The sequence below is a fragment of the Castanea sativa genome, chromosome 11 (assembly GCF_040712315.1).
Source record: "Castanea sativa cultivar Marrone di Chiusa Pesio chromosome 11, ASM4071231v1".
Classification (NCBI taxonomy): Eukaryota; Viridiplantae; Streptophyta; class Magnoliopsida; order Fagales; family Fagaceae; genus Castanea; species Castanea sativa.
This window is the reverse complement of record NC_134023.1, coordinates 58,858,175-58,873,219: the sequence shown is the minus strand read 5'-3', so window position 1 is coordinate 58,873,219 and position 15,045 is coordinate 58,858,175. Positions and strand designations below refer to the sequence as shown.

The following is a 15,045-nucleotide window of genomic DNA, read 5'->3' as shown; positions in this document are numbered from 1 at the left end:
ACTTGGGATATAACTCCATTCTCTGGGCTTAATCACCAGCGTCCTCGATAGGGCTGGGTGCTGGCTCATCCGAATCTCTTACTTCTACAGACTCAGGCCTAGCGGATAAAGTGTCACTATCGTCATGCTCAAGTAAAAGACGCCAACTTAGATTACCCCCCTCTACCCATTTTTTCTCTCAGCATAAAAAAAATAAAAAATAAATAAATAATTTGAAGTATTTTTCATGAAAGTTGGGGGTAGATCTCAAGTTTTTAGATCTTTACTTATAATGTCAATAAACTTGAATGATTAACTGATAAATTAAGTGAATTCTATGATAAAATAAGTCTTTCTCCATATAGCTTTGCATCCATGGAATATGGATTTCAAGTTTCAACCATGTATATTAGAACAAGTTGTCCCTTTTAATCTAGATTGAGTCAATAAATTACTAGAACCAAGCATAAGAGAATTGATCAGAATGGGTCGCTTCTTGTTCCTGTCAAATGAGAAGGGGTACTTTATTTGTCCAAAAAATACAAAATTTATTAATTTATTCAGTTAATTTATTTCATTTTAATTTAAACTTTAAGGGAAAAAAATAACAATTGAAAGTTTATATTAAAAAAAAAATTACGATTGGGTCAAACCAGAAGGGATAAAAAATTGATATATACATGCAAATCTTTTTCTTTTTTTTTTACTAATTTTTTTACTCATATACACAAAGAGAGAAAGAGAAAGATGATTTGAGAGAGTAATAAAAAATTGATAAAAATATTTTTTAATAAAATATAGTATAAAATAGATAATCTGATATAGATATATTTGAAAATTTGTTATATAAAATATTTTTTTTTATATTAAAAAAGTAGATTCTTATACTATGATAGACAAAAGAAAATTTTCACAGATTGATATGAATGCTTTTAAAGTTGAACTACAGAAAACCTTATCCTTGATATTCACAATTCACATATTTTATTTGTTTGATACAAATGAAATATCCAACAATGCATCTTTATTAGATTAGACACCCTTCTTCTTCTACTACTAAAATAATAATAATAATAATAATAATAATAATTGATGAAGCACAAATTCGTCAGTTGTAGTGAATTCGTCCAGATGGAGCCAGATGTTTGATTGCGTTGTAGTGGAAGTAACAATTTCCTAAAATGGTCACCGGTGTGGTGCCTGCCACAAATTCGTCACCGATTGTTTTGGCCCAAATTCGCGTCTTTCTTATTTTGGCCATTTTTGGGCCTTTTACACATCCATAAAGCATTTTACAAACAAGAAAAAATCACAACTTGCTTTGCATTTTACATCCATAACTTGCTTTTGCTCAACGTAAATCTAGAAATACACATTATAGTAGATTCATCAAAAAAAATCACAACCTGTTACAGATTCATAAATCCAAAAATACAACACATATAGCAGGTTCATAAATCACAACCTGTCATAGATTCATAATTTGCTTTAGAGCTTCTATTATACTCATTATAATACACATATGACATATTCATAAATCCAAAAATAACCTGTCAACATGATATAACTTGTCAACAATACATTTGCACAAGCACAACCTGTTAACACAAATTCATAAATCCAAAAATAATCTAGAGCAAAAAATTGCTTTAGTGCTCAAAGCCTCAAACTAATCTATAACTTGTTATAGGCGCCCATCAAATACAAACAAGATTAAAAAAAAAAAAAAAAACTTGTACAAGTCAAAATAAAATAACTAGTGCAAATTTCATTACTTCATTAGTAATATGTCAATGTACACATCTTGTTCATATGTCAATATCTACATAATAGCATTATAGCCAAAGACTCAAAATAAATTGGTTATATGTCAATGTCAATGTCAACATATACTGTCTGTATTCAATATTTGGCCAAAGATTCAAAATAAATTGGCCATATGTCATTACCTATTGCCTAATTTCATATATTGTCTATGTATAGGCCACTGTCAAAGCTCAAAATAAAGCTCATATCTATATGTAGGCCACTGTCTACTAGTGTCTAATAGCAAAAAGTGTACATATCAATATGTCAAGTTGTTGTCAAAATAGAAACTAACATATGTCATCATCAATACCACCCATCCAAAGAGCAAAGAGCAATCTTTAACCATCAACTTCAATAGATGTTAGTGTGGACATGTCTAGTTCCGATGTTAATGCAGCATCACTCACAAGTTCTACAAACAAAAAAATAAAAAATAAAAAACATAAAAGTCACTTATACAATAAAATAATAAATATGCCAAGAATCCAAGACATTCAGTTTTTTTTTTTTTTTTTTTTGCTAATAAAGAAAGAAGTAGACATGCAAAATGTACAATAAAACAATAAATATGCCAAGAATCCAAGACATTCAGTTTTTTTTTTTTAATAAAGAGAAAGAAATTCATATTTTTTTAATATAACAAATAATAGTCATACCTCCATCAAGCTTTTCAAACTCCTCAACATGATCCATGGTAGCATGAAGGCTGATTGAAGCCGATGAAGGACGGAGCTAGTTCTTACCACAAATGAGGGCTTCCACCATAAGTGGAGACAATGAACTCTGGAAAGGATCAAGGACATGACCAGCTGTACTAAAGGCAGATTTTGAGGCCACAGTGGATACCAGAATTACAAGAACATGTTGTGCAACTCTTGAAAGCACACGGTATCATGAAGAATTAACCTTCCACCAAGCCAAAATATCAAAATTCTCATCCAAGACATCTTCACAACTCTCTAACAAATATTTATCAACCTCTGATTTGGTATTTGAAGAATCAATACCCTTCAAATACTTCTTAAATCCCATCATCCTCATTGCCTTCACATCAATTACACTAGAATCATCTCCCTCCATTGATCCACTTGGTTTTTGGCCTTGGGCTTGTGCAGCAGCACTAGCACTACTACTCCCCAATTGATTTTAAGTATAAGCATTATACAAATCCACCAAAACAGCCTTAACTCTTTTTTCCATATCAACAGCCTTTTGGTTCTCATACAAAGTACCAAAACAGTACTCAAGATACCTCAACTTGTACCGAGGATCAAGAACAAACCCTACATGCAACAAGTGATTCATATTATCAAAGTTTCCCCAATACTTTTCAAATTTGTTCTTCATGTAATTAGCCATTTTTCTCAACAAATAACTATCTTTTTCATACTCCAAGTCAATTGTGTCATGAATTGACATGAGCTCCAAAAAGAAAGAATTGCTAGTGACATAATTAGCACCCAAAAATTGCAAGGTTGCATCATAGAAAATTTTAAGAAAATTCAAAAAGATCATAATCTTTTCCCAATCCACATCATCCATTCCCCAAGCAACCTCATGTCTATCATTTCCTTCTTCCTTTGCCTTCTCTCTAACTGTCCTAAGATAATTTGGATTTTCTTCCTCCAATCTCTCAAAAGCCTTTTAATACTTCCCGGCCTTCTCCAACATAATATAGGTATAATTCTACCTAGTGGGCACATCTAAGCACAACTGACTTTTAAAGTCAACTTTCTGTTTCTCCGCACATAACTTAAATGTGCTTTGTCTTTGTGGAGATGATCTCACATATCGTACAGATTTTCTCACCTTCACTATTGTCTCATCCATTTCAACTAACCCTTCACGAACAATTAAGTTCAAGATATGAGCACTACACCTCACATGCAAGTATTTATGACCTAAAATTGTTACCTTCCTATGCATAGTCTTTTTTTGAATAAAAGAAATATGTCCACTATTAGAGGCAGCATTATCAACTGTAATATTTAGAATCCTATCTATCCCCCAATCAAGTAAACACATCTCAACCGTCTTTCCAAGTGTTTCACCCTTGTGATTTTTCACTAAACAAAAACTAAGAATCCTCTTGTGTATTTTCCAATCACTATCTATAAAATGGGCAATGAGACACATGTAGTTCAAATTTTGAACAGATGTCCATGTATCTGTGGTAAGGTAGACCTGCTGCTCTCTTAGAGTTTCTTTCAACTTTTGTTTCTCATCTAAAAACACCCTAAAGAAAGTTTTGGCAATTGTTGTGCGGCAAGGAATTGGATTGAACCTAGGTTGGGTAACAGACATAAACTTCCTAAAACCAAAACCCTCCACAAACTTAAAAGACAGCTCATCTAGAATAATCATCTCTGCCAATGCTTTCTTACATTCCTCAAAATTAAACACCCAAGGCACAAGTTTACCACTACTTTCTTCTTCTTCTTTAGGTTTGAATGCTAGGGTTGATTGGTTTTTTTTTTCTTTTTCTTTTTTGTGTCGTCCCTATAAGGATATTTCAAACATTGTGATTGTATGTGAATTTTCATGGTTGTAGTGCCATTCAACTTAGTATCACAAGCATAGTTTGTGCCACAATAGTTACAAGCTGCCCTAGGTCCCCCCCCCCCCCTTCAATAACAATGAAATGACCCCAAACAATAGATCTTTTTTTTACCAGTATTACATTCATTTGGTGGGAGTGGGGGTTTGTCTTTGTCTTCATGCACATTGGTTGCCCCTTGACCCGCTTCATTGTTTTGACCCTATGGGATTTCTCTTGTCTCATTCATTTACAATATAAAATAAAACAACAATAAACACAATAAGTCAGCAACTATAAAAAATAAAAATAAAAAAAGAATGAAAAGGACTCTTCACTCTACTCTAGTATACAATAACACAACAAGTCAACAAGAAAAAAAAAAGAAAAAAAAAAGGAATGAGAAGGACTCTAGTATACAGCAACAAGTCAACAATAAACACGTCAATACGATAATAATAAACACATCAACATCAAGGCAATAATAAACAAATACCCCAACATCACAGTCAACTATTAACAAATACACCAATAAGAAAATAGCAACTCAACATCACAGTCACAAATTCACAGCATGTCAACAACAATAAACAAAAATAAATAAAAAATAAATAAATAAAAAAGCAACTAACTTTATATATTAGAACTCAAAGGCAATCAGCTAACTTTAATAAAGAAACCAACCAGCACAAGCAGCCAAGCACATGGGTTATCGATTTTTTCAAAACCCTAACTTTATTTGCATATAAAACTTGAAAAAAAAATCTTGATCTTATGTTGTTACTACAAAACAGAGATTCAGTATTTTAAAAACCCTAACTTTATTGATTCAATATTAAACAAAACCCAAAATACAAAACGGAGAGAGGGTTATTTTCAAAGAGCACATGAGACAAAGGCAATCGGTTAACTTTGATAAAGAAACCAACTAGCACAAGCAACCAAGCACATGAGTTATCGATTTTTTCAAAACCCTAACTTTATTTGCATATAAAACTTGAAAAATAAACATCTTGATCTTATGTTGTTACTACAAAATAGAGATTCACTATTTTCAAAGCCCTAACTTTATTGATTCAGTATTAAACAAAACCTAATACACAAAACAGAGAGAGGGTATCGAGATTTTCAAAAGAGACTCATTGTGTCACCGTGAGATGAGAAGCCAATGATCAAGCCAGCATAAGAAAGGTGGCGTGTGGAGGCAGTGACAGAGGCAGATTTGGCGTGAGAGGGATTGAGGGAGTGTGGAGTGTGGAGTGTGGAGTGGAGTGTGGAGTGGAGGTTGTCTGAACGTGAGAGTGAAAAGTGTGGGGTATGTAGGGTAGGGTTTCTAACTTTTGCTTTTATAGTCTAATTAGTTTTAGTTTAATTAGATATTTACTTAGTTTAATTATAGTTAATTAATCTAATGGGTTTTAAAATGCTATGTTTAAAAAGATAAAATGAAAATGCAGAAAAGCCATTAAGCTAGGGCCGGATTAATTTGATGGCTGATGTTTGATCATATAAACAAAAAAGGCCCAATTGTTCTAAAATAAGATGGAGGCCCAAAGTATATATAAACCAAGGGAGGCCCAACGCAAAGCATATATAATAAGTCAGAGGCCCAAAGCTCAAATATTTACAAACTTTATATTATATGTTTAATATAAAATATAATATAATAATATATTTTGGTTCGGTTCGGTCAGTTCGGTGCATTCCAATCTGCAACTGAAAACCAAACCAAAATTTTCGGTTTTTTATATAATAAAATCGAAACTGAACTGAAAATTTTGCAACAGTTCGATCGGTTTGAAACAGTTTTTTCGGTTCCTCAGTTTTTTGCACACCCCTATGCCCCATCACTTCCACCAGCTAACATTTAACAAGGCAAAAGTCTATTTTGGTTGTAATCCTCCAAGCCTGGCTATGGGAGAAAAATCTTGTACCGATCTTACAAATAATAATACTTTACTTCAGTTTTTTTTTAAATTAATATTTAAAGACAATTTTTGTTTTGTTTTGGAGATTAATTTTTTTTTGAAGGCACTTCTGTTGTTAATTAGTTCCATTCTCTAAATAATAACAATACTAAGCTAATAAATAATATGATATTTATGTCAACAATAATAATTTTGAAGTCAATGATAATAATTTATACTAGTTTATGGTGCAGTAAGGATTAAGGATTTTTCATTCTCAAAAGGGGGGGGGGGGGGATTAAGGATTTTAGATAAGGGGGCAAAAAAGAAGCAAATATTTAATTTTTGTAGGAAGTATAGTATAATATAATAGGTAATTGAGATGGGAAATAAAAATAATCCTTCTCAATATGAAGTTCATTTGGGACTTTACAATTTAATTATGTTAAAGTTACTTCACCATCTCAGTAAATATAGGTATAATACATGTGTGAATTCCAGTTAGCTCAACCGGTAAAGTCTTTGATTATTGAATGAGAAATCTGCAATTCAATTTCTGCCTACACAAAAAACCGATTGATGTCTAGTTAAAACTCTCTAAAAAAAATGTATAATATATGTAAAAATAAATAAATTTCTATAGAAATATTAATATATTACTTAAAGTAATTTATATTAGCAATTATTATTACTCAAACATTAATAAATAATAAATTGTCTAAGCCTTGTAGCAACATCTCATCATATTCAATGCAAGCACTAGATCTAAGCTTCTCTTTTATTTTTTATGGATGAGATAATTCATAATTTTTTAAAATCAAAATATAAAAAAATATAAAAAAGATAATATAATCTACATTAATGTGTCAAAAAAATAAAAAATAAAAGTATTAAAAAAATATTAAATTATGAAAATTAAAAAGAATTAATGATTAGGCCTTGTTTGGTTACTAAGTGATAAATAACTCATAACTTAAATCTTATCACTCGTCGCTTATCAACCTATCTCATTTCTGGTAACTTAAAAATCCCCCAAAACATTCCAACCTTGTTTGACAACTAAACCCACTTCTGTTTTTCCCCCCTAAAAACTCAAAAAAAATATATCACTTTTTTGTAGTACCCACGGGCTGATCACTGTGCAGTGCACACAGAACGGTTACCCGCGGATTGAACCCTTTTTATTTGCTTCGCACTTCCCTCTCTCCTCCTGATAGTTTAAAAGCCTTCACACTCCCTTCAAGAGATAGGCCCTTTTGTAGTGACTGAGTTGTGTGTTCTTTAAGCCTGGTTCCTCTCTACCCTCCGGTGTGTGTGTGCTCTGACTTTCTTCCTTTCTTCAATACTCAAAAGAAAAAAAAGTCTCAACCGCATTTCCTTAACACCTCATTTCTCTTTCACACTTCTGCTCTCAAAACCCAAACCAGCTGACCATCGTTGACCTCAACTCCTCCATCCTCGCCCAAAGTCATAGCCTATTTGTGGAGAGACTTTAGACAGGCCCAAAGTCACAGCAATGCCAATAACAGATGGAAGAATTATATCAATTTGTCAGCAACTAAGCATAGATGGAAGACATACTTGTACAACACAATTATACAAAAAACTCTACTTATAACCAAAAAAAATTAAAATAAAAAAAAAACCCTTGAACTCAGAACATTCCAAATAACAGGCGAAAAATCAACTTCCATCAACACACATATCCAAAGCTAAACGGTGAAATGGGGAAAAAGAACCCCATAATCCCAAAACTCATCTACAAACAAACCCAGTATCCTGCAGCATCAGCAACAACACTAAAATTTTCAGAAATATGAAGAAATCCGTAGCAGAGGACAAGCAGTAAATACCAAAGCATTTTTCACTATGAATCCAATACCAAAATACAAATGAAAATGTCTAAAACTTTAAACAACAAACACCCAAACCCAACAACAAGCACCCACATCAAATCCCAATTAAATTAAAAAAAAAGACATACTTATTAAACCTAAGAAATCCAAAAACCCCATCCTACTGATAACAAGAATCTCCAAGAACACAAAACCGACCAACAAATATTCAAGAAAAAATAACAGGACACATCAAAGATTATAACTTGATGGAGCGGACTGGCGCGACGGAGCTGAAGATGTTCAGAGGCCAGCGCTGGAGCTTCAAGGGGCGGGAAGGATGCCGGAGCTTCGCTTGCCGTCTGGACGTGCCGTGGGTTTGGGAGAGGAGAAGAGAAGCTTTGGTTGATTGGTTGAGAGGTGAGCTTCCTTTAGTGCTCTGATGAGAGAGTGAAGAGGGTTGGTTGAGATGTTTGGCATGTGACCGTTGGGAGGAGTGTGGGAACTGAGCAGGTGATGGGACAAGACACTTCCGTGGGGCCCACTTTGGTTCAGGTGTTTACGACTTTGCCTTCTAAACTCAGTTTTGGTGTTTTGAAAACAAGTTTTTGGCTTCACTCAGTTTTCTAATTCTTGACTCAAAAAACTGAAAAATGAGTTAAGGAAATGAGTTACGTAAATCTTGCCAAACAGAATTTGCTTGCGTGGGGCTCTTCAGTTTTGAGTAATGAGTTGTCAAAGTTAAGATGTGAGTGATGAAAACAGGAGTGGCCAAATAACACCACCTAAGAGTCTTTGTATTTCATTTGCATTTTCAACTATTGTAATATTATTTTAAAAATAAATAAATAAATACACACAAACAAACAAAGATGCCATGTTTTTCCCTATCAAAAAAAAAAAAAAATGCCATGTTTTTTATGCCAAAATTCCACACTCGTGATTGACTAGTGAAGGCGAACCATTAAATCTGACTTTGTCTTTTCGTTGTGACTTTATGGTGCTAATCAGATAAAAATGATGTGACTACAAAAGACCTGTCCAACTCAATGTTGTACAAAGGCTTCGGCTACAGAACACTTCTCAACCTTTTCAGACCCGACATTAATAATTTGGTCCCAGTGTACTTTATACACACAGATATATATATATATATATATATATATATATATATATATATATATATATATAGTTGTTGTTTGATTTATTCTTCTAAGTTTGGGTACTCTGTGTTGTTATTTACGCTCATTTTTGTTGTTGTCGACTTGTCGTTAAAAAGATTTTTTTGAGGGGCTAAAAATTATTATCGGAGAAATACTAAATTTGTAATATTTTTATAATAAATTTTATACAATAAATTATTATTAGTAAGTAAAAAATAATATTAATATTAGTACTAAATTAAAATTCGTTTAGTAAATAATTGTTCTTTTTGCAAATATATATATATATATATATATATATATATATATAAAATGGGCCACCAGTGGTCCAGTGCCTTGTAGTCTCACCTGCTATTGCAAATATCATTGCAGGCACTTTACAGCATCTGCAACAAATTCGCAAGGCTGCATTTTGGCATACAAGAAGAGTTGGAAATAAAACAGCTTACTAGCTAAGTGAAATGTTAGGATTACACCATTTTACACAATTTTGGCCATAACTCGTCACATGGCGAGTTGTGAGTAGTAAATATGTGATGGTAGATTCATATGAGACCATATCGAGACCACTTACAACTCATTATGTGATGAGTTGTGACTAAAATTGTGTAAAATGGTATGGTCTTAGTCTTGTTCACTAGCTAAATATGCTTATGGTCTGTTTGGATAGAGGGAGAAAGAGAGAATAGAGTAAATTTGGTCTAATATTAACATATTTTTAACCAAATTTACTCTACAGCACCTTTCCACTCTCCCTTCTTCTCCCTCCATCCAAACGAGCCTTAATGTATTAATAACTCTGTCAGATGGATGGAGGAAACTCCACGTATGATATATTCTGAGATGTAAACCAGCTTTGAGTTTTAGAAATGAGTGTTTCTTCTTCACTCTTCACCTTCTTATAAATGAGTGTTTCCTGTGAGCGCTAATTAAGCAGCAAAATCAAACCCTCTACCTTGTTTTGATAAACCAACATCCAGTTGAGTACAGCTCTGAGCTCCTTCATCCTCTTCTTTTGCCATGCATGCTTTTATCCTTCTCTTGTGGTGTGGCTTGTTTGTCACTTCCGTGGTTGTTGGGAATAATGAGACTGACCGGTTGGCATTGCTCGAGTTCAAATCCAAGATCACTCTGGACCCTTTTGGGGTTATGACATCTTGGAATGACAGCATCCACTTTTGCCGATGGCAAGGGGTTACTTGTGGTCGCCGACATCAGAGGGTCACCAAACTGGACCTGCAATCTTCAAAACTGGTAGGCTCCATATCTCCACATATTGGAAATCTAAGTTTTTTGAGGAATCTATCTCTCTTTAACAACAGTTTTCATTATGAAATCCCTCCACAAATTGGCTGTTTACACAAATTACAATGCATATATTTGGGACATAACACACTTATTGGCAAAATTCCAAGCAATTTATCTAGTTGTACCAACCTTGAAGAACTTCTTGTCGAACATAACCTTCTGACTGGAGAAATTCCTGCAAAGCTTGGCACCTTGTCAAAGCTCCAATCCTTTTTTATAAGTAGAAATAATATGATAGGAGGTATCCCACCTTCTTTTGCAAACTTGTCATCTCTATATGCCTTTGTAACATCCGATAATAACTTTCACGGGATTACCCCTACTTTTTTTGGTCAACTGACCAAACTTGAATATTTTTGTATGGCTGCCAATGGGTTGTTTGGTACAATTCCACTCTCAATATTCAATCTTTCTTCACTAATAGTATTTGATGTAGCAGACAACCAAATCCAAGGATATCTTCCATCTGAAGTAGGTATCACCCTTCAAAATGTCAGAGAATTTACCATTGCCAACAACCAATTTACTGGATCTATCCCTGTTTCGATATCAAATGCCTCAAATCTAGAGGTACTTCAATTGAATGTAAATAATCTAAGTGGAAAAGTTCAATCTTTGGAAAAGCTAAATAGAATTTCAAGGTTTTCCATTACCTTTAACAATCTTGGAAATGGAAGGGAAAACGACTTGAATTTTCTTTGTTCTTTGACAAATGCCACCTATCTGACTTTTTTGGGTATAAATGCCAATAACTTTGGTGGGGAGGTGCCTAAGTGCATTGGCAATTTGTCAACTACTCTTACTAGATTATATCTAGACAATAACAAATTATCTGGAAAGATTTCTACTGAAATAGGAAATTTGATCAATTTGGAGAGACTTGATATGTGGAACAACAAGTTATCAGGTAATATTCCCTCAGAAATTGGAAAGCTTCAGAAATTACAATTTTTGGCTTTAAGTGATAACAATCTCTATGGTTACATTCCATCCTCTCTTGGAAATTTAACTATTTTGACAAAATTGTATTTACACCAGAATAATCTTGAAGGCAACATCCCTCTAAGTCTATGCAAGTGCCAAAATTTGTTTACTTTGAACCTTGCTAATAACAATCTCATTGGTTCGATATACTCACAAGTCCTTGGTCTCTCATCCTCACTAATGAGCTTAGATTTGTCTGCCAACCAATTTACTGGTGCCCTTCCCATGGAAATTGGAAAATTTAAAAATTTAGAACAAATGGATATTTCTGAAAATATGTTGTTTGGTAAAATTCCAGCAAGCCTTGGCAGCTGTGTAAAGCTGGAAATCATAGCCATGAGAAGAAACCTCTTCCAAGGGATCGTTCCTCCATCTTTGGAATCATTAAGAGGTCTTGAATTCCTAGATCTTTCTAACAACAATTTGTCTGGCCAAATTCCAAAATTTTTAGAGCACTTTGTCTTCTTGCAATTTCTGAATCTATCTTACAACCATTTTGAGGGTGAGGTGCCAATGGAGGGAGTTTTCAAGAACATGAGTGCAACTACAATTAAGGGAAATGAGAAGCTTTGTGGGGGCATACCTAAGTTTCAACTTCCTAAATGCAAATATGAGAAATCCAAGAGGAGGAAGTTGACCCTTACCTTGAAGTTAAAAATCTTTATATCTTTTGGGCTTCTTGGAGTAACTTTGATTCTTTCACTTCTACTTCTTTATTCTTTAAGAAATAAAAGAAAAGAAAACACATCAAGTGATTCAAGAGATTTGTTTCCAAATATATCTTACCAAAGTATTCTAAATGCCACCAACAAGTTCTCTTCTACCAATCTAATTGGTTTGGGTAGCTTTGGGTCTGTGTACAAAGGAATTCTTGGTCAAGGTAAACATATAGTTGCAATCAAGGTGCTTAACCTTTTGCGTCATGGAGCTACCAAAAGTTTCGTAGTTGAGTGTAAGGCTCTACGAAACATTAGGCATCGAAATCTTGTAAAGGTGCTTACTTCATGTTCTGGTATTGACTATCAAGGTAATGATTTTAAAGCTTTGGTATACGAGTTCATGGCAAATGGCAACCTAGATGAATGGTTGCATCCAACTTCAAGAATAAATGAGATGCTTGAGGAACCAAGGAGTTTGAGTCTTCTTCAGAGGTTGAATATTTCCATTGATGTTGCTAATGCATTGGATTATATTCATCACCATTGCCAAACACCAGTCATTCACTGCGACCTTAAGCCTAGCAATGTTCTTCTTGATGATGAAATGATTGGACACGTAGGTGACTTTGGCTTGGCAAGATTGCTTTTTGATGCAACCCAAGATTCTCCTATTAACCATTCAAGCTCCGTTGGAGTAAGAGGAACTGTTGGTTATACTCCTCCAGGTGAATATCATTATCCTTTATTAAATTTAATTGTTTTTCCTTTTTCCATATTCTTTTACTTTATTTTAAAACCTGAAAGCGCAAGTTTAAAATGGATGTACTCTAGGTAGAAGATAGAGTGTTACATATAAAAAAATTATTGACCTTTATTATTTCCTTTCATATTACATGCCACTAACAAAGCTCCTTTAATACCTATTAGGTTATGTATCGTTTTTCTTCTTTTTCTAATACAAAACTACGTCACATTTACATATATATCATGTGTAATTGCAGAGTATGGTATGGGAAATGAGGTGTCAACATATGGTGATGTCTATAGTTTCGGCATATTATTATTGGAGATATTCACGGGGAAAAGGCCTACTGATAAAATATTTCAAGAGAGCTTAAACCTTCATGAGTTTGTTAAAGCATCTTTGCCTGAAAGAATACTTGACATTGTAGATCCTATTCTTCTTCAAAAAAGAGAAGTGGGGGAGACAAGGATGAATGACATTACTGGCAATGAAGGTCCCAATGGAATTCCAAAAAGTCAAGAATGCTTGATTTTGATACTTGGAATTGGGGTTGCTTGTTCTGTGGAATTTTCAAGAGAAAGGATGAACATGAGCGCTGTAATTACTGAGCTTAATTCAATTCGACGAAAACTTCTTGGAACTCATATACGCAAACAAAGGCTTCAAGTCACAGGTATATTATGCTTGCCTTGGTAGATGTTATAAATTGGTAGCACATCCTCCCACACCGCCTGATTTAATTTGATAAGGCTACTCCAAATGTTTAAATTGCGATTAGAAAGTCCCATCTTCTTAGGATTACTTTTAATTCTAGCAATGCTGAAAAGATTGGTGCCATTTGAAATTTGATAAGCTCGTTATGTTATATTTGGTATCCTAATAAGTCCATTACTCTTCTATAAAACCCAAACGCTTGTTTTTATGATTAAATAGCTTATTCAAAATCAACAAGTTTTTTCCAAAGTGAAATGAAGTCTATTTTTAACTTGCTGATTTCTGCCATTGAAGTTGTTGAGATCACAAGAAATTGGCTCACATCTTATTACTCTTGATAATTGTCTCTATTGATGACGTAAGTTTAAATTATTGCTTGTTATACTTAATTATTGACAAACATTTGAAGGTTACAAAAGTGATGGTTACTCAATAAGTATAAGTTCCTGTAGGGTGTGAGACATGAGTTGGAGTTCAAGTCTTCAAAAGAAAGTTTCATTTGCATACACTTAGATTAGACTACAATAGAATTCTATCTCACATAAAAAATAATTTTAAATTAAATCTAATTATATGGTAACTATTTCCACAAATGCTAAATGAGTTGGGATTTGTTAATCCTACAAATGGGCATTTTTGCATCATGAATTTTCTTACTAGTAAAACATGAATGAAAGCTTAATTTACGTACCAAGTCATTAATACAATTTCCTCTGAATCGATTTGCAGAAAATTTCCTCTAATTCACTTAATTTACGTACTAAGTCATTAACACAATTTTCTTTGAATTGATTTGCAGAAAATTTCCTCGAATTCACTATATGATAGTTCATATGATCATCAACGTGTACTTTTTCTATGACCATATTAATAATTATGTAACTAGTTTAAATAATTGACTCAAGTGATTTAATACACATATGAATTCCCACATAATGGTTTGGAGGAGACTTGTTTTACAAGGTTTGAAGAAAATCCTTAATTTAATAATTATGTTTTTTATAATATTCTAAGAAATGTCTCATTCAATGTAATGTCATTATATAAAACCCAAAGCTTATTATTCTAATAAATTGAAATTATCTTTCATCACCACAGGTGCACAAGAATGATGACTTATTATAAAGGTCTTCATCACGATAAGGTAAGCTTCCCCTATTCCTCATAGCCATAGCTATCCTGTATCTTTTTTGTTTTGTTTTTGTTTTTGCTTTTTTATTTTTTATTTTATTTTTTTTCCTCCTGTATTAAGAATTTTGTAGCTAATGACATGCACACATTGGGCTACTAATAAGTTACCAAGTCTTAGAGTTGATGCAAAAGCAAAAGAACATGCATCGAACTACAGAGAGGAGAATCGTGTTGTTTTTCACTCTTCCATTATCATTTGGGTGTTGTTGCTCTTA

General features: G+C 33.3%; 1 protein-coding gene across 1 annotated transcript; it reads left to right on the top strand.

Annotated features, from left to right (window-relative positions):
- The first annotated feature begins 10,058 nt into the window (after window positions 1-10,058).
- LOC142615416 (putative LRR receptor-like serine/threonine-protein kinase At3g47570) lies at window positions 10,059-14,924 on the top strand. Its single transcript, XM_075788165.1, has 3 exons — window positions 10,059-12,905; window positions 13,182-13,598; window positions 14,738-14,924. The coding sequence occupies exons 1-3, from the start codon at window positions 10,250-10,252 to the stop codon at window positions 14,749-14,751; spliced, it is 3,087 nt and encodes a 1,028-aa protein (XP_075644280.1). The 5' UTR covers window positions 10,059-10,249; the 3' UTR covers window positions 14,752-14,924.
- Window positions 14,925-15,045: the final 121 nt, after the last annotated feature.